Source organism: Dysidea avara, chromosome 6 (assembly GCF_963678975.1).
Source record: "Dysidea avara chromosome 6, odDysAvar1.4, whole genome shotgun sequence".
In the NCBI taxonomy this organism is placed as follows: Eukaryota; Metazoa; Porifera; class Demospongiae; order Dictyoceratida; family Dysideidae; genus Dysidea; species Dysidea avara.
Window position 1 is genome coordinate 18029743 of NC_089277.1, and position 22967 is coordinate 18052709.

The 22967-nt window shown below is 37.7% G+C and overlaps 1 protein-coding gene across 2 annotated transcripts in view; it reads left to right on the forward strand.

Annotated features, from left to right (window-relative positions):
- LOC136257411 (U4/U6.U5 tri-snRNP-associated protein 1-like) overlaps positions 1-22967 on the forward strand; it is a 43547-nt gene that overhangs the window by 2660 nt on the left and 17920 nt on the right. The window contains exons 3-15 of one of the 2 annotated variants that reach the window (XM_066050604.1): positions 8751-9232; positions 9935-10018; positions 12088-12139; positions 13230-13294; positions 13421-13506; positions 13826-13881; positions 20459-20561; positions 21549-21638; positions 21902-22004; positions 22171-22229; positions 22427-22507; positions 22563-22635; positions 22884-22957. In XM_066050604.1, coding sequence (XP_065906676.1) covers positions 8751-9232; positions 9935-10018; positions 12088-12139; positions 13230-13294; positions 13421-13506; positions 13826-13881; positions 20459-20561; positions 21549-21638; positions 21902-22004; positions 22171-22229; positions 22427-22507; positions 22563-22635; positions 22884-22957 — 1408 coding nt within the window. The remainder of the gene's footprint in view (positions 1-8750; positions 9233-9934; positions 10019-12087; positions 12140-13229; positions 13295-13420; positions 13507-13825; positions 13882-20458; positions 20562-21548; positions 21639-21901; positions 22005-22170; positions 22230-22426; positions 22508-22562; positions 22636-22883; positions 22958-22967) is intronic. The other variant, XM_066050605.1, reaches the window with a different exon arrangement.

Genomic DNA, 22967 nt, shown 5'->3' on the forward strand with positions numbered 1-22967 from the left:
CAGATGGCTAAAGTTTTGACTGGTTAAGTGTATGGTGTACCTTGAAGTTTTGACGGTGAAGTGAATGTATACCCACATGTGTATGCTTTACTGTGATATTCCTGTAAGGCTTTGCAGTGTTGCAATATAAATTTCTCTAAATATGTAGCATTACTCTTATATGATCTACCACTTCTTGATTCTTGATCAGAAAAATGTGTGAGATAAGAATTGTTGTCTACTGTGAACCTTGATGCTAACTCTCTTTATTTGACAATGGTTTCTGATTACTAGTCTCAAATGTACGTGGCTTTATGATACTACTAATTTAAATTTTACTGCATAGCCGTACAGTTCAAGTCAATGTATATAAACTACATTGGTGCAGAGAAGTTTTATTGTCTTATCTCAAACACGAGACTGCTGTTTGTGGTGTTTACAAATAATTTTGTGTTGTCTTACTAAGAATTCAAGACCCAGTTCAAGTTTATGTTGAACACATTCAACAAACTGCCAGTAAAGATGGTTTATGTAGTACAAACAGTGATGGGGAATACCCTGTATTGGCCATGTTTATCTACTGTATATTGTATTAGTATTAGTTACATTGGTTAGCAGCAGATTGTCATTATACCTCAACACCTGTACACTTGCTATATTCTGAACTCGTAATTGATTACGTACAGACTGTAGCCTTTGTTGAGATACTGTGTAAATATAGAAGGGCCTTTTACTAGACTACTCAGTAAGCTTGTTTAACAGCGGCGTTATTGTAACTGTATAGCATTGAACAGTGAAAATTTATTGGTCATGCACCCACACATTTAGCTAAATTTGGATTCTTTGTAGGAAAGATGCATGTACTGCATTGTGATTGTACTACAGCTGTTATGTACGCTGTTTCAGGCATATGAATCACTACTGAAATTAAACTTGTTGAAGCAAGGTACACGTTACTTAATTAGACACCATTGTGGTTTTGTTAATTGTTCTTAGAATATCAACTAAAAGTTTAAAGGTTATATCCAGAAGCCTAGTCACAGTAAGGAACTCTAACAAATTACTAACAACATTGCACTAAGCTGGTTTTGTAATTTGTATTGTTTACTAACTGTCATATTGAATTGATTAGGTGATTGGCTTGTTTTAATTTGGTTATTAGTTTATGGTGTGAATTGTCCACAGTGGAAATCTTATATAGGTTCTGTAGTTTTTCTCCAACAAGGAAGGTTCTTCTCTAGTAGTGCAAAGCTTAGGTTTCCATGGCAAGTGTTACACTGTATGTATGCAGTGTTAAGAAATCAAAATAATCATGGAGTAATCTTTTTGGCTTTTTTTTACATTTGTCAAGTCTATTTTCGTCCATAACCAAAAGGCCAATAGGCTGGATGTGTTTAAGTTTACTGTGGTATATATTAACAGGAGCTTATGAGGCGGCGAAGGAGCATGAAACTTACGTAGCCTGCTGGGTGCCATCAAAATCCAAATTCATTAGCGATTAGTTTCCATATAAGGAAAGTAAAATCTCATTAATCGATGCCGTATACTAATTGTGCGTGACACTCGTAGCAATTTATTCAAAAAACATGACGTAATTTGGATTGTGATGGAACCGAGTTTCATGCTCCTTTGGCGGCTCATAAGCTCCTGGTATTAACAAGACGTGTAGTCTTGAATCAAACCCCTGACAATGATTTGAAAAGAAAATGCTTCATGCACATGATGTACTCATGGCATCAAGAGTCTTTATTATTCACTCTTGACGGCATACATAGGTGTCCTTCTGAATGTGTACCATTAGTGAATTGACTGTTGTCCTTTATGGAAAAATGTCCTTACAATAATTTGGTAGTGTATAATTTGGTAGCTACAGGTCAAGTGTCCATTATAAAAGTACAAGAAAAAGACGGATTGTAAGGATCATAGAAATAAAGAGTAGTGAAACAAGGGAGGTCATGTATGGGTGTAGGTGACCTTCCTTTTTCACTACTTCTTGTTTCTATGATCTCTAATTCCTAATTTCTCCTTGTGCTTGTTTATTTACTTTTTTTGTAACATACTTATGACTGGCTGAACTCATCCCTGAACTATCAATTTTGTGAAGTGGCCATTGTACTTTGTTTTCTGCTACATGTGTGTTCAGCCCATTACACAGTGTTACAAATGATGAACAGTACAAGAAGTGCTTCTGCAATCAATCCAGTCACTACAGAAAATAAGTACGATTTCCATTACAAATGTAGGGAAGTTGTCATGCACTAACACGAACCATCACCTTGCATTGTCAACAAAGATAAATGGGTTACAAAGGATGACAAAGGTACGTATATCCATGATGTGTGCATTGTATGTACTGTGGTATGACAAAAGATGCCTGTCGAGCTGAAGCAACATCTAACAGTGAAAAATCAAGCCCATAGCCTTAGCTGTTCTTGTATGTTTGTCATCAATTCCACAGAATGAAAAAAAAAATTTGTTGCAACCTATTGGGGTCGTGCTAAAGGCACTTTTGGGTTGGTTATACCTAACCAATACTGCCAAGGCTCTGTAAAATTGTTATGAGGCTGGTTTCTGGTCTATATTTTTTTAGTAAGAAAGTGCAAACCACCATGATCCCTAATATACAGTAGTACTAGGGGGGTAGGACAAGCCCACGTGAATTCATAATGGCATTACATAAAGCCCTTAGCGCTACTAAAATATATTCAAAAGAAAACAGATTCTTCTACCTCTAGGGATATATCCAACACGAATGATTGTTTGTGGTTGTTTGATGAATGTGGAGACCGTTAGTGGCGAATTGGTGATCGCCACGTGTTGTCGTTTCGGAATGCTGATTTCTTCGTAACAGTTTTGTATTTCTTCACGAAAATCACACCTTCGTAAAGTACAAACATGGTAGAACTCAAATATCTATCGAACCTTGTCGAACCTCTTCATTAATATTTTGTGCAGTAACCATTCGCTCACGTGAAATATTTTCAAACATCACTTAAGTGCATTGTGTAATGTACATCAGTTCACGTGGGCTTGTCCCACCCCCCTGAGGAGGACCATATTGTATGATATTGGTTGTCCTCAATTCAAAGTCAGGCGACAACTCTACTGTCTTGTGTTTTGAATTATGTACATTTGTAGTACCTACATCCTGTCCTTTCCTCAATCTTTTTACCTGCAATTCACTGTTGTTCCCTCAAATCACTTGTTGATGACTTCATCACTGATCTCTTTGTTGGGTACACATGCTTTGATGGAAAATCAACTAAAATCAGCAAATCTGTACCCACCTGCACACAAATCCATTAATCTGTTAGTTCCAAGCCAGTGCTTCATTATGCAGTACAAGACAATGGCCATGCTGTTGTTTGTGCCACACCCTTGTACAGTAGATATAATTTTCTAAAAGCCCTTGCACAAATGTAGTTGTGCTTGTATTCTTTTGCTCAACAACAGCAGAAAAATAAGCCATCCCCTTTATTGTACATGTAAGTACGCAGCACCTTAAAGCAATGTTACTTCTACGTATATTTGAAAATAGTCTTCATGCTTGGATACTCACTGTATAGGAAATGTGTACATGCTCAAATGACTTGATATTAATGTTTACGTGGACTTGTACACTCAATCAGTACAAGTAGTGTATTCTCTGGTGGCCTCTGTGTGCATATGATATGAATGATTTGTGGTGAGGGGGGAAAATGGGGGATTTTTTAGGTTGTAGTTTTTATTGATTCTATGTGAATGAAGTGTATATGTCAATGAGTGTGCCTGTTTGAAGGGTTTGTATATCAAAGGATTTATTGTTTTACAAGGAATGGAGATGAATCTCAATTTAGGGACAATGGTATATATCCCATTGAGACCCCTCCCTTTTGATATACACGAACACCTTGTTGATCAGGACACTTGTCCATTCTCCCATCTGTAGATGTGCACACTTGTTGATCAGGGTACTTGCCATCTGTATTTAGCACTTGTGCTGTAAAGCCTTAATAAATAAATTTGTGTACAGGTAAACCTTGTTGATCAGGACACTTGTCCATGCATGGTCGCTTTTACACGTAGATATCCTTGAAATTAGGACACCTCTTTAAATATGGATGGTTTTGGCCCCGAGGTGTTTAACAGATGGGATTCCACTACACCCTGTGAGAAATGGAATAGTGTAGATTGGCCAAACTATGCAGTAGTGCAAAGGTAAACTCAATGGGTATTAGGTCTGCTATATAAGCCATGTCATGGACAATCTAAACAGTAAGAAGTTTTAAGTAATCTCTTTGTGTGTATGGTAATGCTAGGGTTTGAAAGTAACGTGTCTACATATTTAATATATTAATGTACCGTGTCAAATGCGCAACATTTTTGTACATCAATTATTATGTGTGGTTTCTTCAAGTTTGAGACAGCATAAATGTGTGTATGTACGTGATATTGAAAATACAACTTGTGTATATACGTGTGTTGTATTTTGTGTGGAAATACGTGCAAATACACACATAAACACAAATATACGTACAGGCTGGCTTGTGTACAATAAGCACAACCCTTTGACTTGTATATGTGGGGGGTAATTATATATTTCCTTTTTGCATGTTTATGGTTTCATTAAGATGCTACTTCACACTAGTGTTGCACCGATATGAGATTTTGCCAATACTCCGATAATCAATCCGATTATCAGTACAACACCATTTCACACAACATAGTAGTGTATACAAGCACAATCATTTTAATATATGTTCATAAAGACCTTCCTTTGTATATTAACAATAGTAAAGGGAGTCAGGTCAGAACCACATTGTAAATCTGCTAGCTGTAATGTTATACTTGGTGTCTGGTGATGTGTGCGTGTGTTGTGTGTCAGCTGACTTGTGTATGTATGTCCCAACTTCCTTGCATATTTCAAGCAATTAAATGGGGCTCTGTTACATGACACATGAGACACTGGAGTGAGCTGGTGCCAGGCTGTAATCAATCATATATTCATACCCAGTATACAATTACCTATACCTGGCTGTCTGGGTCATTTTCCATTGGAAACCTAATACCACTATACTGTGTATATGTGTGTATATATACATGTGCAGTGGTAGTGTATTAGAATGTTGTTGTTTATGGAAGTTCAGGCGTTAGAATCATGAAAGTGATGTTGTAGTACAAGTATTAGATTTTTGACCATATTTACTCTCTGTAGAGCCAATAGACTTAAAGAAAACCTTAAAATTAAGTGGTGCTGAACTGATTAAGGGCAACCCCACAAAACAGTTTGTTACAACTATGGTTTGGCAATATATCTATATTTAGCCCAATACTGAACCATGATACTGAAATATCAAAAATACCCAAAAGGAATTAGATGACATCAAAATAGACGATGTGTTTACAGAAATGGGTAGCTGAGTGTAAATGTTTTGTTGCCTTGCCACTCCATTCCTATTAACATTTGTTGTACAGTATCCATTCAAGGGTAATATATACCTACTGCATATTTAGTAATATTTTAAAACTTTGCATACCAATAAAAAGTTTTTGATAATACCGCAGAGCCCTATTTACAACCCACGCACTTAATTAGCTATTTTCGGGTGGCCCTAAACTTCACAATTGTACAACCTAAAAAGCTGTTGTGATAGCCTGTGGTGCTTTAGTTTAGCTTCACAAAATATCACGCCTTCATTTCATGCCTGTATAACTCTGAAGTTTCAAGCTGCAATGAACAATCTAGCGCTAAGCCACTTCAGTTCCAACCATTTTGTAGAACAACTCTACACACACACTTCCTTTTTACTGATAAGGCCATCATTATATTATATTGGTTGTTTCCCATCACGTAATGCAGCAAAGTTGTTTCCCATCACGTAATGCAGCAAAAACTGATGTGGGCAGGAGGTGATTATTATTTGTACACTTTTTTAAGATTTAGGATTGAGGCTATACACCGATTCATTTACATACATGCAACAGCAGATATAGCAAACTCAACAAAAGTTAGCTACGCAAACATATATCTGTAGTCATGAAATTAGTTATCTATATGCAGCACTAAGGCAGTGCACCGTGCTGAACAAGAAAGGAGGGATTAGTTACGTCTCTGCTATGTTTATATGCACAGCTAAATACATTTAGCTTGACACTTGGTCTGAGTCTCGGTCATTCTGTGGCTTCCTCTATCTTGAAATGGTACATTCACATGATCTGTAATGAAATAACTAAAAATTGATGCGGGTGGTGATGAGAAACAAGCAATAAAATATTGATGGCCTAACAACATGGAAAGTAGTGTCTGCGGACTACAACATTGGCTAACAACCCTATCAAAGCTGAATTGCGAAAATTTTAAGTATACTATTATGGAGTGATGCTTACCCAATGCCTATACCATGGTTTGTGGTGCATAATTTTGAAGTTATTTAGTCCACTGAGACGATTTTATTCGGTTCAACGCCACCACCTTAAGAAATTACAAGTCATAGAAGTTTTCTGAAGTGTAGTGGTAGATTTTATGTACCCTCACGGCTGTGTGTATGGGAACAGGGAAACTATTCCATACGTATTGCACCATGATGACATGTATCTTACAAGTGCCATGTAAAGACCCTAAGATAAGCCCACAGATGTGATGTCATGGAACAATACTCTAAGCACATGGATGAAAAGTTAGGTAGACCACACAGTTATAAGTGCAATGTATGTCGAGCCCACTAAAATACTATTTGTATAATAATGGTGAAGTTGTGGGGACTGGTTTTGTGTCAGTTAACAATAGGATACTATAGTGTGTACTTCTTCAGCTGACAGTGTTTGAATATGTCAGTATGCTTGGTTTTCTTGTTTGTTTGTGTGTGTGCGTGCATGCGTGCATGCGTGCATGTGTGTGCTTCAATAACAATTAAATGCTGAAATTAGTGGTCTCCTTTTCTTCTTTCAATTTGTCATATGTTTTTTTTCCTTTGTATATATTCTATTTACTAGCAGTCATGCTTTTGCCAAACTTTTGTTTTTCATACACCTGTTGTATCAGGACTCAGACATTGATTACTGCTAATGTGTTGATTGGTGTTCACAAATCTTATGAATTAGCTACTGTCCTTGTTTGTGTACAACTGTACATATTGTTTCAGTCAGGTATTTTATTTGTCGTGGTAGTGTCCCAAGTTAGTTTGTCATGAAATTCCAGCTATGTGCATAATCAAGAGGATGTTGACATGGTGTACTTTAATCAAGAGTTTAAGTAGTGATGAATTCTTGCTGCGGTGTATTTATCTGTTTAGGAATTGAAATGTCATTTGATTTGCTGAGGTGTGTGCAATATATTCCCAAAAGTTACCAGCCTACACATACCATAAAGATGAGTTGTATGAGCTAATTGTAAAAGTTTGAATTTATCTTTATATGCTTTTGTTGTCAATGTCATCTTGTTTCCTGTGTACTGGTAAACCATGTCTTACTGGCTGCATGTACCTCCATACAATAACCACCTTTGTAAACTGGCCACATTGCAACTTCCCAATTGGGAATTTTTTTTAGTAATCCACCTGTCTGTTGCAACCACTTGTCTAACAGTGCCAACAGTCTTTAGCCTGTACTAAGGTGACCAAGTTCTGTTGTATTTATATATCAGGTATAGTTGTAGTTCTTGTAACTTCTGATAGTAAAACTGCTTATAGTCCCACTCTGTACGTACCTGTACAGCAATTCACTGTCAAATACATCATATCTCTTTTATGATACTGATGAGAGAAAAAAAGGTTGAAGCTAGTATGGTGGTCTTGTACACTTTGTTACTGTTTCAGAATGATGTTTGTTTAGAAGTTGTTACAAATGACAACAGGATGTGCCAACACTAAACTGTACAGCTTCTGATGACTGCAATAAAATTATTATTAAACCTGTGAATAGCTCTGAAGCTCTTTGATTCCTTCATCTCATTACAGCTGTATTTGTCTACACTATATGTTGCTGTGTTGTGTAGCATTTAAGGTGTTGTGTAGCATTTAAGGTGTTGTGTTAAAATATTTACTCTTTCTAATGCATACATCAATTTGATCTTTCATCTGCTCTTGGATGTATCACAGAGGTTGTCCTCTTTCAGAGGTAAAAATTTCCTTTTGTGGCCAAGTGTGTGTACAGAGAGAAATTTACTTACAGACCTTTTTAATTTAGTGATTTTTTTTTTTTTTTGATAATCCTTCATATTAATATTATGTTGAAAGACATTCCACACTGCTATGTACACTGTATATCAATGGATAGTATCAAGAGTAAATAATGGAAGAGAGAGTATCCAACTGTATCAAAAATGAGCATGTCAAGTAGGGAAGCCATCCTGTAGTACTGTCAAAGTAAGTGTTGACTGAAGTAATAAACACCTTCTAGCTCAGACTGTTTGAAGTGCTCAAGCATGATTTATAGTCAAACAGTCTGAGCTAGAAGGTGTTTATTACTTCAGTCAACACTTACTACAGGATGGCTTCTCTACTTGATGTGCTCATTTTTGATGCAGTATATGGCAGTTGCAGAGGAGTGTGCACGTGAGCCCAATGGCTTTGTATTGAAAAGCATACTGGACGTTTTTGGGTACCGAAATACCTCCCGTTTGATGAAATACGACAAGTACATGGCATTGGCACAATAAACCCAACAACTTTAAACAGACTGTAGGACCAGGTGTCTTACAGACGTGCTGAAATGCCTTAATAAATAAAAAGGATACAATATGCATTCCTTTGTTAAGTTTTGATGATGATTTTAATTATTTGTGTTGTTAACAGGGAGAAGACTAAGGATAATGATTCAGTGACTGATAAGGACAGAAAAGACACTGCCAAGGGACATGATGATACTGTTAAAAGTAAAGACCATAAGCAAGAAAAAAGTAGCAGTAAGAAGGACGATAAGTCGAGCAGCAGCAGTAGTAAACAAAAGGAAGACAAATTGTCCAGCAAAGATGCAGGAAAGAGTGTTGTAGCTTATAGCTCAGATAGTGAAGACAGCGATGCAGGGGATAGGAAAAAAGAAAGCTCAAGAAGAAAACGTAAAAGCAGACATGCAGATGATGATCATGATACAAGATCCAGTAAGAGTAGGAGACACCATAGTCCTGATAAAGACAGCCGTAGTAGTAAAGACAAGAAAAGAGCAAGGGAAGATGATTCTGATGATGATAAGAGAACGTCATCTCGTAAAAAAGCTTACAGAGACAGCGAAGACTATAGCAAACAGTCTTCTTCTAGTAGTAAAAAGAGAAGTCAAGGTAAAAATGGAGTCCTTTGGAGCCTCTAATGGACACCTTGTGACCAGCTAAAAATATCCTGATCACAAAGTGTCCTGAATTTCAGTCCAGTTGGGAACAATTTGGTTCCTTAATTGTGAGTCTGGATTATCTGGGTGTCCACAGTAAGAAGAGATTGTTTTACAAAATTAATCCAATTAATAGGGTTATTGAGAGTTTGATTTTACCATCACTATAGTACTCGTACATCCAACAGTGAATTTTTGCTTTGTGTCAGCTCTACCTGTAATACACTTTATCATGTGGCTATATAAACTGCACAGTAATTCCCAAGTGTTGATTTTTACATACGTACATGTACTGTAAGGTAACCTGTTAATGCTAACACTTGAAAAGAAAGGTACTGTAATGGTCCTAGCACATAAACTGGCCTGAAAAGTCAGAACACCATCATGATCAGGTCACTTTTGGTCAGTCCCAAGGTGACCTTAATGGACACATTCATTGGACATGCATTTACAGTACGTATCGTGTAGTTCATATATCAAGTATAAAGCTTAAATAGTGAAATTTGAAAATATGCTTACTTGTGTCTGTAGTTGTATGAAATATTGTCAGACCTGTATGTACCCATGGTAGATGGTGTAACCTCGTTTAATTATTGTGTGTAATGCTCACAACATCAACTGCTGCAAGCTAAAAATTCTTTTTTTTTCTTTGTAGCAGATGTTCACAGGTCTGTTGGTGGTGATGGGTCTGGGGATGATAGTAAACCAGACCTTGCTGCTGATGATTCTTCACAAGGGGGTATGTACATATATGATAAGAGTAAATTCATTATACATGCATATATGGTCCATCATGCTTGAATCTATATCTTTAATTTTGATAGTATATTTATCTTAAATATTGAAGTCAGTTTCTCATAGCTTTCTTGATGGTCACATAAAATCTCTGCTAAAGGAGGACTAGCTTGCATGCACTACCTAATTCATGCCTTAAGGTTACGAGATACCGTTAACCCGCATGTAAACTATAAATCATTTTTCATGATTTAGGGTTTTGATATCAAATATTTATGCATTCACTTCTTATTAATTGACATGAATTCAAATGTTGTCATGGAAACATGAGTTGTTCCCATGCCAATTGGTGAAAACTATGAACCAAAAAGAACATTACTTGTGAGGGACTGACAAGAGGATTTGTGAATAATGTATCTACAGATGTGTAGTTACTGAAATATGGCTACAATATGTGACTGTCTCTGGGAAAACCATTCTTATCGCCCATTTAAAAGTATTGAAAAACGTCGGTTTTAAATATTCAGAGTGTTGTAGCTGGCCAGTGGTGGTAGCTACGCATACAAAATTTTCACACGTTTTACAGCAATTTCTTACCTTCCAGATCATCCACTGAAGAAGTAGCCAACAGCTAAATTTCCTGCCATTTTAGATAGTTATTAAACCAAGGTTGTCTGTATCAGATGAGCTCCAGAAGGGTGGGAGGCGGGGGCCCTGGAAGGCGGGCAAGATGGTGTTCAAAAATTGAAAAGGAACATGTTGGATGAATTAGGCCAAGCTATGGGCCATTCAGGGCTCAGAACTGGCTAAAATGAAAGGAAATTTACAGCACAGGTCATTGTCCAACACCACAGAGCTGTACAGCCACACACAGCCATCTCCTGGTTGGCCAGAGCCCCATCAAGACTCCAAATCACTCGTATGGCTCGCCACTGTGCTTTAAAAAAGCAGACCACTTTACTCTGTTCGACTGTGACAGTGAAATTTGATAGTGCATTCGTTAAGCTTTGTGTTTGTGCGAAAAAATCTAACTTCCTGTCTTGGGCGATAAAAACAGTTTTCGCAGATTCAGTCACGTATGGCCTAATACAAGACACTGTAGTCACACCATTAATTTTTATATTCATATCACAAGCACTAGAAACATTATTTCTTACAAATGACTACACATGCACTTACAGGTGCGCCAGTTGCTAAGTGCTTAGTTTCTATGTTGATCTTGTACTGTTACATGTGTTTTCTTGCCACTCTATTATTCTCCCAACAGTTTAAGCCTGTTACCAGCTGATACACACAACACCACCAAGCCCGCCTTAATTTACGCAATAATTTTTTTGTCAACAGTTGCTCACTATCCAGTAACAGTACCATAGTTCAGTTGATTATACGAACAATAGAGGTATCTTGTCAACTGATGTAAACAAGAGTTCATAATATATATACTAAGGAGAGTATCCTACTCTCATATACCCCTGTAGAAGGGCGTATCGTGAAGTTATGACGTAGCACTTCTGAGTTCGCCCATTTTTCTTTGTATAATTAATGATGTCATTAGTTGAACATGGTATCAATTGAACACGTGCCTAACAACGTCGCTAGCAACCAAATTAATCCCGGCTCTAAGCATTTCTCACCGAACTACAATCGTTGCTTCATGGGTTAAGACTGCTTCGTAGGTGTTTCTTGCTAGGCCATTCACAAATACAGCTATCCTGAGCGTCGCAAGTGTGAAATGGTGCTAACGATTCTTGCACTTTTACACGGCTGCTCGTACGTCACAAACCACAACATCTTGTCGTTATGTTGTAACTTCATGATATACCCTTCTACAGGGGTATACAAGAGTAGGATACTCTCCTCAGTATATATATTATGAACTCTTGATGTAAGGTTGTCAAATGGAGCTCTAAATTTCGATTGTACTAGCACAAAGGACATAATGAAAACTCTATTATACTAAAAGAATAATTTAGAAATGCAGAATTAATTGTCAAGTGGCCACATTAAGCTACATTTTAATTTGAAGGCTATGTGGTTTCTGTATGTGTGTTACACGTTTTCTGTTTACTACAGCAAATTCGATAGTCAAAAGTGGCACCCTTGAGATGAGCATAGAGGAAACAAAGTAAGTGTGTATATATTTCTATATGTACAGTAACAACATTTTATTTGTGTATAGTAACGTGTGTGTCAGACATGGGGCCAAGTACATTTAAAAGTACTTAAGTTGAATTTTCCAAGTACAAGTACAAGTACTCCAGCAGCAATCAAGAGAGTACTTAAGTAAAGTACTAGTACATGCTGGAAGTACTTAAGTAAAGTACAAGTACATTTTGCTGTAGTAAAATATATGCTGTATTCAGTGTATTGTAGTATGTAAGTGCACCTAGGGGGTTGGTTTTTGTCAACCATTCTCTCTCTTAAACTCTTAAAATTCACTGACTTGAATAACAGCATTGTTTTTGTTTGCCAGAATGCTATGACATCATTAATCGTGGCAACATGGTACATAGTAAGGTTGGGGAAGGCAGTAGAAGAATCGCAAAAAGTTGTAAACTGCACCTTCACCCACTGTGTACAAACTACGTACAATGTTTGCCGTACTTACAAGTACTTAAAAGTACTTTAAGTACTCAAGTACATACAAGTACTTAGCAAAGTACTTGAGTATAAGTACAAGTACATTGGGAAAATTAAGAAAGTATTTAAGTAAAGTACAAGTACTTTCAAATCTGTACTTAAGTGTACTTAAGTATAAGTACTCATGTACTTGGCCCCATGTCTGGTGTGTGTATGTTCATATACATTACATAGCAACCTTTACATTGTATATAAGGACAGCTTGAGTTTATGTAAATATACATGCATTGAATTGTCAAAAAAGCAACCGCTCAAAATAATGATAAAATAGTTCAGTCACAACAAGTCTAGCTATATACATTTATAGGACAACATCTACCGCACAACTTAAAGTGTTGATCTTAATTTTGCAGCATTTTCTTCTTTTTCAATAAGAAACCCTTTAAGCATTGCATGACAGTGCAAGGCACAGGTGATGTGCTTGCAACTATAAACCAAGAATCCGAGGTTCTACTGTGCTATACTTATACCTAGGGATTGTTTTACATAATATGTATGGGTGTATTCCTATACTAAGTGTGTACATGGGCTGTTGGTATATACAGAAATTATATTGTTGTATGTGTTCCATGTAGTAAGCTCAGAGCCAAACTTGGTTTGAAGCCATTGCAAGTGGACAGTGAGACAAACAAGGAGAATGGTGTGTTTGTGTGTGTGTGTGCGTGCATGTGTGTGTATGTGTAGTATCTGTATGATAACTATACATCCATTATGAATTTGTTGTATGTGCTACCTACATTACGTACTTAATGCACGCACACTACAGACACCAGTGAAACTGCCAAACCAGCTAAGAAGGAGGATATTCATGTACCACCCAAAAATATTGCAGACCTACAACTACAAGAGAAGGTTTGTACGTGCGTGTTTGTATAGATGTCTATACATTGAGACCTCAGTAGAGCAGCTTTGTAGAGACAAAATATTATCTTCATAATGGAGTGGTCTTATTACTTATGTTTTAATAACTCAAATTACACATGTCTAATTACAATTATTCCTTGTACAATGTATGTGGTTTCTAGTGCTAACGTAGCCATGAATCTTGCATCATGGTTTGATAGAGTAGTCAATGGTACCTCTAGCAAATTCTGGCTAGAAAGTATAATTGCAGTATATATTATGTGTATGCAAGTTTTTAAAGCATGTCATATTTACAATGTGTTGTTAGATGAAAGAGAAACTGGAGGTGATACGAGAAAAGAGGAGGATTCATAAAAGTTTACAGTAAGTTACACATAGCATTTGTTGTGTTCTGTCATTTGTTGTGAGGTGTCTGTGATTTGTTGTGAGGGTGTCTGTGACGTGAGAATCGACCACTTTAAGTGCATACAGTTCATGTTTGTCACAAGCTTTATCATTGTGAGAATTGTGTACAGTACTTGCTGCAAGCCGTAAATTGGAACTGCAGCTACATAGGCCTGTGCGATAAAAACGATAATCTCGATAGCAAAGTAAGTATCGTAAAAATGATAATGGCTTTATTTTCTATCAATAAGTGTTCACATGATTACTTCATGTTAAACATGTGAGTTGCCAGTGATAACGTAGAGAGTATTAGCGACACTATTAGTGTTTCTAGCGATAGTAAAAGTAGCAGCGATTCGAGTGAGCACTGTGAACTTTTGCCATTGTATAAGGCCAAGAGCAGCGTCTGGCAATATTTCGGATTCCCTGCTACAAATGGCGACTTTACTGAGAAAGATAAAAAGACATACTGAAGTATTTTGTAAACTGTGTCCGAAAAGGCTTAACTACCAAGGGAGTACCACGAATATGATAGTACACTTACAATACAACCATCGTGCCGAGTACACGAAAGTGAAATCCAAGACGAGCCCGGGTCTAAGTTCTCGCAGTTCTAGTCAAACGAGTAGTAAGCAACCATGTATAACGGAGTCATTTGACCTACTTCAGCCACTACCACAGAGCTGTAAGAGATGGAAGACCCTTACTGATTTGGTATTGCAAAAGATATGATGCCACTGAGTACAGTGAACAATGTTGGATTCCAAAAGATGCTCCATACCTTTGAACTTCATTATGTTTTGCCAGACAGAAAAGCCATCACCCACCACTACATTCCAGAAATGTACAGGCAGGTGAAGACAAAAATAACTGAAGCAACGAAACGAGGCCTGCTGTACTTTTCCCTCATGACAGACACATGAACATCTCAAGCTATCCACAGTTATATCACACATACTGTGCACTACATTGATGAAAAGTAGAATCTTTGTAGCAATGTTCTTGACACCGCTGAAATAACTACAGAACATACAGCAGTTAATCTGTCTGGTGAACTTAAAGAGAGCTTAGCTAAATGGGACTTGAGTGAAGAAAAGCTTGTAGCAGTTACCACAAATAATTCACAAAACATTGTTGATGCCATTGAACTCCTCGACTGGCAGCATTTTAGTTGCTTTGCACGTACATTACAACTGGGGGTAAATACCGTATGGGGTATTTAATTTTGAGGGTTTAAATTTTCGTGGATAGCCATTCGTTAATTATTTTCGTGGGTTTAAATTTTCAAGGGTCAAATGTGAACTTGCACGACTATCCACATGCTCACATTTTTTAACGTTGGAAATGGCTGAGACCACATTTTTCAGTTGCGAGTCTGCTGTTCGAGGCTACCACATTTATCAAGAAATTTGGGAAGCTAGTTGTGGCCAGACATTTCCATGTCTGCGAGAAGAAGGGAATCCGTTTGACCCGTTTGCCGTGTCAGTTGTAAGAACTGGTAATATTATAGGTCACGTGCCAAGGAAAATTTTCGCTGCTTGTTCATTGTTCTTGTGGAATGGCGGGTCTATTCAGTGTACTGTTACAGGTAGCCGACGATATTCAAGAGATCTTATCCAAGGAGGACTTGAAGTGCCATGTAAGCTTACCTTTAAAGGAGAGAAAAAGTATGTGGTGAAAGTCGAAAATTGATTAAGCCAACAACTGATATTACCATGTCCAGTACTTCTCCTGTAGTTGCAGCCCCACCACTATCGATGTAAGCAGCCTGGGGAGTAGCCAGGATGTGGTAACTACTGTGTCCAGTGCAGTCATAGCCCCCATACTAGTGATGCAGGAAGTCACAGTAGCAAAGATGTCGTAGCCATAGATGGTGACAGTGTGGTAGCATCAGACAGCAAGAAGAGAAAGGTAGTCGATGAAGATCATGTAAACGAGGGGGGTGAGATAAATGATGGTGTTTGGATACGAGTTCATGGTTCATTATTGAAGAATTCAGACAAGTTAATGTTGCTGTTGGGCAATGAGCTTGATGACAGAGTTATTAATGCTGCACAAAAAATGTTAATTGTCCAATTTCCTTTGTTGAAAGGTTTACGATCTACGCTAATCCAATACCACTTAGGATGTTGGACAAATAATTATTTGCAAATAGTCCACTGCCGATCTTCTCATTGGATTTTAGTAAGCAGCTGCCAACGTGGGGAGGTAAAGGTATATGATTCTCTATATGACAGAGTTGATGATGCCACAAAGCAAAAGATTGAGAAGACTTGCTTGTTTGTAGTGCCCATTGTGCAGAAACAGCAAGGATATAAAGATTGTGACCTCTTTTCCATAGCTTTTGCCACACATTTGGCTTTTGGAAAAATTCGTTTCGAGTTTCAACAAGATTATATGCGTCAGCACCTTATTGAATGCATTGAGAAACAGCACATTTATGTGTTTCCATGACTACACGGTTGATCAATTGTACACTGTATATATGTAAATCCAATGATGATGTGGTAAATTGTTTAATCACACAATTATTATAATGACGATTGTTATAATGAAATCCATGATGTATATACTTCTAATAGCTATGATTGTCTAATACAGTCCACGATACCAGTGGAACGGAAGCCATATACAATGATAGCTGGATGAGCTGCCTAATATGAATGAAGATCTACTACCCATTGTGCAGCCAATGGTTTCATCACACTCATCCTCATGTCCACTTCCTCCGTCATTCCTTTGTCCAATTGCTGGCAGATCTCGGTTCCATACCACTGTTGAAATTTGCTCCATACGAAATCTTTTGCAGGCTTGTTAACTGACAGATCAAGTGGCTGTAGTCTGTAAGTGCAATTGTTTGGCACAGTTACATAAAGGATATTGTTATCCTCTAGCTTCTTTCAGCACTTTACTTGTACATTGTCCCTTAAATACATCAAACAAAACCAGTGCACAATGGTCATTGCTAAAGCCAAATGAAGCTCTTTCTTTTTGAACAAAGGGAAGGATGATATTATCTATGTAGGCCATAGATGTTTCTTCGTTTGCCCAGTGGTTGGCTGTGTAGGTAAGGTGCCAGTCAGACAGAAAATTGACATTTTTTGACAAACATCTAGGGGTGGTCCCTTGGTATATCAATTGTATGGGCAGAAATTTCCCTGACAGCGTACAAGCAAAGATAGCTGTTATTTGCCTTTTGTCATCCACAGCTGCTATTTCCACTCACTTCATGCCCTTTCTTTCCATAGTCCACTGACTTGAAGGGGCGATCTTAGTGGCTGTATGATCCCAGTTTATGACTAGGCTTGGTGGTATATCCTCCATTTCAACAGCAGCACGGATGTCAAGTAAATACTGCTGCTTAATCTCATCAAAGTTAATAGGATTAACTTTGCATTTGCCATTAGCTTTTCTCTTCGTATACCCCATCCAACGTAAAACACTTTTAGCCCATTCCTTGGTGAGCTTAAAAGAGCTGGCTGTTGCTTTCTTGTGCTTCATCAATATTCCTGTTCCAATGCCGATGACTACACTCGTTCCAATTGGTGTGCCTCTAGACCTCATGGCGAGAATCTTTTCTTGTAGGTGACAATCAAACTTCTCACCCAACAAGGGAGGCTTTCCCCGCTTCTTCGACGGTAGTGCATCGATACATATCTCCTCTCCCACATTTACTTCCTTGGATTTTATAGTTAATTCCCTTCGGTACAAATCCCTCCAGTCTCTAATGCTACTTTCTGCAACATCATATTTCCTTGAAGCACTAGCCACACCATGTTCACTGGCAAACTTCCCAATTGTTGCTCTTTCTTCATCCGAAAACTTTTGGTACGTTCCTCTTCTCTTCCCGTTACCCTGCGTACTGGTATCACGAAGCTCGCCATATTCAGCATCAACTACTTTAGGCGAGGCTTTAGGCGTTTGATGAAAGCCAGAATCGTCATCTGCTGGGTTCAGAAACTTTCGTAACGCCATTACTATCCAACACGTGTCAAACGAGTGTTTTAAATGGGCGACCCATACAAATTTTTAAAAGGTTATATTTTCGTGGATAGCAGGTAACCACGAAATCCACGAAATTTTAAACCCCTCGAAATTAAATACCCATACGGTAAGGTCATGGAGCTGACTCCAGTCTCAAAGGCACTTGGACATGGTCGGAATTTAGTTAGTCATTTTCATCATTCCACCAAGTCATATGTTTTAAAATAAAAGCAAACAGATTTTCATACAGACCAGTTGAGTATACTCCAGGATGTTACCACGCACTGGAGTTCCTCATGGAACGAACCATTTAGCTTCAACAACTGCTCTGCACTGCTTTGGTTGAAGTACGAAACCAACTTAATGCCTTGAAGTTTCAACAATGGAAACCTTTGTTGAGGTTCTTAAACCTATTGTTGACATAACAGAAGCTATTGGTGGTGAGAAGCTGGTCACCATCTCGATGATTAAACCATTGCTACACAAATTATTATCAATGCATTTAACTAACTGAAAAAAATACAGATACAGACAGCTCTAGCAAAAAACAATTTAAAAAGCAATGTTAAGTGACCTTAAAGTCGTTATGACACGTAGAGCTAAAAAATTTGCTTAATAAAGCTTGTTTGCTGGATCCTAGATATTCAAGGCTCTAATATCTTTCTTACCTCAGGAAGAAAAGGACAGCATCATTGCATTGGTTGAGGAAGAAACAATAGAGATGATTGCAGCATCTGATGAAATCCAGTCTCTGGCTGATCCCCCTGCCAAGAAAGCCAAACATGAGAAAGGTCTTACTTACTTACTTGAAGGTGTTATAGCTGGTAATTCATCAACTTCATCATCCTCTGACCCTGCAGTAAAAACAATATATGTTAAAGAGGAAATAAACAATTACCTGTGTCTTGGAAGTTCAGGCTTCAGACAATCCTCTTCAATAGTGCACAAGAGACATTTTCCTTTCCTCGCTTGTATGGCAAAGAAATATCTTTACATCCCTGCCACATCTTCCCTGCCACATCAGTTCCTTCCCGGCCACATCTTCCCTGCCACATCAGTTCCTGCAGGCCTTTAGCGTGGCTGGATATATTGTTAATGAGAAAAGGTCATGTAAGAATGTGGATACACGTTTTCTTGCTGCTAATCTTGGCATATCCAAAGTATATACTCAAACAAAACAAACTTAAGGATGCTAGCACCTTTTTTGAAGCCATATAAATGCTGTTTTTTTTATCTTTGGTACAGGCAAAAAGAAAGCTACAGGAATCTAAACTACTGCTTTGAAGATTGACCTAACTTTCTACTATACAGAGACCAAAGTATAAGATTGTACCTTGTTTCATTCATGTGCTATAGTCTCTCAAAGTTAACCCATACATTTTTTTATTCTGACATACTGGCTGCTTGCACAAGCATCAAATTCGCTGTGAAGATTCTTCAATAAACTTGTGGGAACTTAGCGCAGGGATTTGTCTTTGCACTTCTTCTTTCTTGAGTTATAAAGCAAAGAGCAAGTCCCACGGTCAAACTTCCGACTTCCAGGCCCTGTAACTTCGTGCTGGATCACAACAATTATAATTCCATGCGCTAAAAGTTTGCAAATTTATCACTGAAGGTCCACCAAAAGTTTGGTAGAGATCCGACTATCATGTATTCCAGAATATCGCCCTTTACAATGCAGTGTAGAGCATGCGCACGCCGACCAGTTATTACAACAAATTCAATAAACCACAAATGCCAACTTTATCAAATAACAAGTTATAAATGAAGTTCTGAACTAAAGAAAAGCTCTTGTTTCTTTTCTTTATACACTGGGACACCTTCCTGTTGGTTGTGGAGTCGCCAAGCCTTCTCTTCGATAGGTAACGCATCTGGAACATCCTCTTTACCTAAGAACTGGTGTACAATTACAAATATAACTTACCAGTGTACACTATCACTTGAGAAAACACAGGAAGAACGTGTGTTGGCTACAAATCAGCTTGCATTTGCACTGTCTTGAACACTAGCACTTACTTTCAGGTTAATCGACTCTATTGTCACTCTTGGGTGCCTAGACGATCATTTTCGTGATGATTTTCAAACGAAACAGGCTGTTTCTTGGCCGATTTCTTTGGCGCAAAACATGGCTGCCTAACACGGATACTTTGAGTATGCGTAATGTTTCCAATTATGATGTAACAGCCGCATGTGGTTATGTGGGTTGTCCCTTGAATGGCTTCAAAAACCCGCTAGCACCCTTAAGTTAATATAATTGTCCTGCAGTATAAAATTATGTCATTGATGAATGTAACTAATACTATAATTATCAAGATAATATCGTTTATCGAAGTAAGTTCATGTGTCATTATCGAGATATAGGTTTTGTCCTTATCGCACAGGTCTAACTTACAGTAATACGCACTGAAGTTACTAAATAATAACAGCTTTTGATTACATTTTCAGGACCAGCAGTTTAATCTTTTTGCTGTATTTTGAAAGCCAAATCTGTACATGTGTATGTCTCTTTTCTAGAGTAGTATTTCTGCATCCAGTCTTGCATGGTATATCTTGTACTGTCCATACTCCATAGGGAGGTGAAGAGTATTGCTGAACAAGCAGAAGAGGAGTCAGCAGAGATCTGGGTGGATAAGTTACGGAGAACACAAAAGGAAAAAGAGATTGCTGAACAGAGGGTATGTATGTACACTGTGCTGTGCAGTAAACAATATTGTTTGCACATACTGGGCTTTGTCATAAGGAAATATGTATGTCAAACTCTTAGCCTACTGTAACTGGGTCATCCAGGCATGGACTATTTACTTCAAATTTGAAGTGTATTAGATACAAGCTGGTGAACTTCTGAGCAGAAGCCACGGGGTGTAGTGGAGTACCATGTACATTTTCATACATATGTAGCATATAGATATACACACGTGTACTTGTGATTGCTACAATCAGGTCACTGTATATTATTGAATGTGGTTAGAAAACAGTCAATATCCGTACATTTTTCAAAAATCATTTTATTGGTTCTTTTTTTGTCTATAAGGACAGAGGAATGGATTAGCTAAGTTTTAGTCTCATAAGTTAAGCAGTGTAGGAAATACAGCACTAGACAGCCGGAAGAGCAAACAAATTGATATTATAGAAGTCATTTGGTAAATAATCTACAGTCGCTTGCATAAACCATCATCACTTACTGATAAATAGCGTGTGGAGTTGAATCTTGGCTTATTGTGTTCGTGATGAATTTGTGAATCCATCATAGTATAGTTTTTTTTATTATGCTTCCGTGTTCGAGAAGGAAGGCAAATTCACTGAAAAAATATGTCAGTAAATTCTTTCGTCATCTCTACATAAACAACTCAGAAACCCTCCCGTGTATGGAGATGAAACAAGGATTTTTGAAAACTCTCTATGAACAGGCAAACATGAAGATTTATCCATTGGAGTGTTACATACCATTGAGGCAATTAAAATTTTTTTCTAGAACGTATATATGCCCATTGTCTTTCAACTTGGATATGCAGTGACTTACAGTAGCTGGCCGCCTGTTTATAAAGTAGTCAAGAAGTTTTTTTTGTAAAGGTGACCATATTAACACAGATTTCACTGTAAATTAAACATGCACACAGAGAGCAGCTTATTGTATATTATGCAGCACACATCTTGTCTTGTAGGCTCGTCAACTTGAAGAACTGGATGAAGAGTTTGGGATCAGTGACCTCATGAAGGAGGAGACTATGTCTCCTCCTAAGCAGAAAGAAAAGGTAGGCACATCAAACAGGTGCTGTATATGTAACTTTACCAGTCCTATCACATCAGTGTAGATAGCAGCCATGTTCAACCACTCTAATAGAACATACACTTGTGTCCCTTTAAAAAGTCTTTAGTCTCAATGTTGTACAAATACTTTCACTAAGCCAGTCAGCCTTAAACAATTTGTCCCACAGAAGACATCTTGGTACCTTGATACATACAGTATGTGTGTGTTCTATTGTCAAGATTAGTTCAACTCTCGTTTCCCCATTAGGCTGAGGAGTATACATCTCGTGATCTTCATGGTCTAAAAGTGGAGCATAGTGAAGGTTCCTTCAGAGAAGGAAAAGACATCATCTTAACTCTGAAAGATTCAGGTACATAGGACTCTCAGTATGTATACCTGTACATGCATGCATGGAACTGTAAACAGAGTAGCTGTAACCATAGTAGCTATGTAGCTTTATTATGTACTGTAAACACAGTAACTTTATGTGCTGTATATGGTTTGTTTCCACCACTACCCACGTGCTTATTATATAGCCATACTGGATGATGTGGGAGATGTGTTGGAGAATATTGATATTATTGAGAAACAGAAGGTGTGTCAGTCAACAGTACTTAAATAAGTGAACCACTTTTGTTGTTAGTGATACAAACATGTAATATGTAGGTACTGGTTAATAGTATCTGTGTATTGTAAATTTAATAGTCTGCTAGCCTAAACTGGGTGGACTAATTTATTATACGTTTTCAATGGAGAAAGCTAGCTGTTATCATGTGTGTACATATACTGCAGGCTAAAAAGAATGTTGAGTTGAAGAACAAGAAGGTGGACTACAATCCTTATGAGGATGACGAGTTTGACCAGTATGGAAATGTAAGTACTCACTCACATCTACATGTTAGTGTAGTGTGTGTATTTGTTGGTGTAGTACCAGCCTAAGGTGATACTGAAGAAATACAAAGAAGAGATTGAAGGTGTAAAGAAGGATTCCATTGTCCTGGGTAAGTATGAGTGTATGTACTTAGTACCTTGCATGTGTCTGTAGTTCTATTCTTCAGTTTACAGGCGTATATAGGATAATACATGTACCAGTTATTGACAAATAGTTGGGGAGAAATTCTTATAAGATTGTAAGACCCTGTTCTAATAGGTCACTGTAATAAGGTCTGACTTGAGAATCCCCCGAATGTGTTTAATGTACTGTCCATTGGTACCACATCATCAATACTTGTCAATATCATCTTTACAGATGAAGGAGGGTCGTATGATGCAACTGAGGAAAGAGAGAGACAAATTGTCAGAGAACGTCTGAGAGCCAATGCTGTATGTGTCA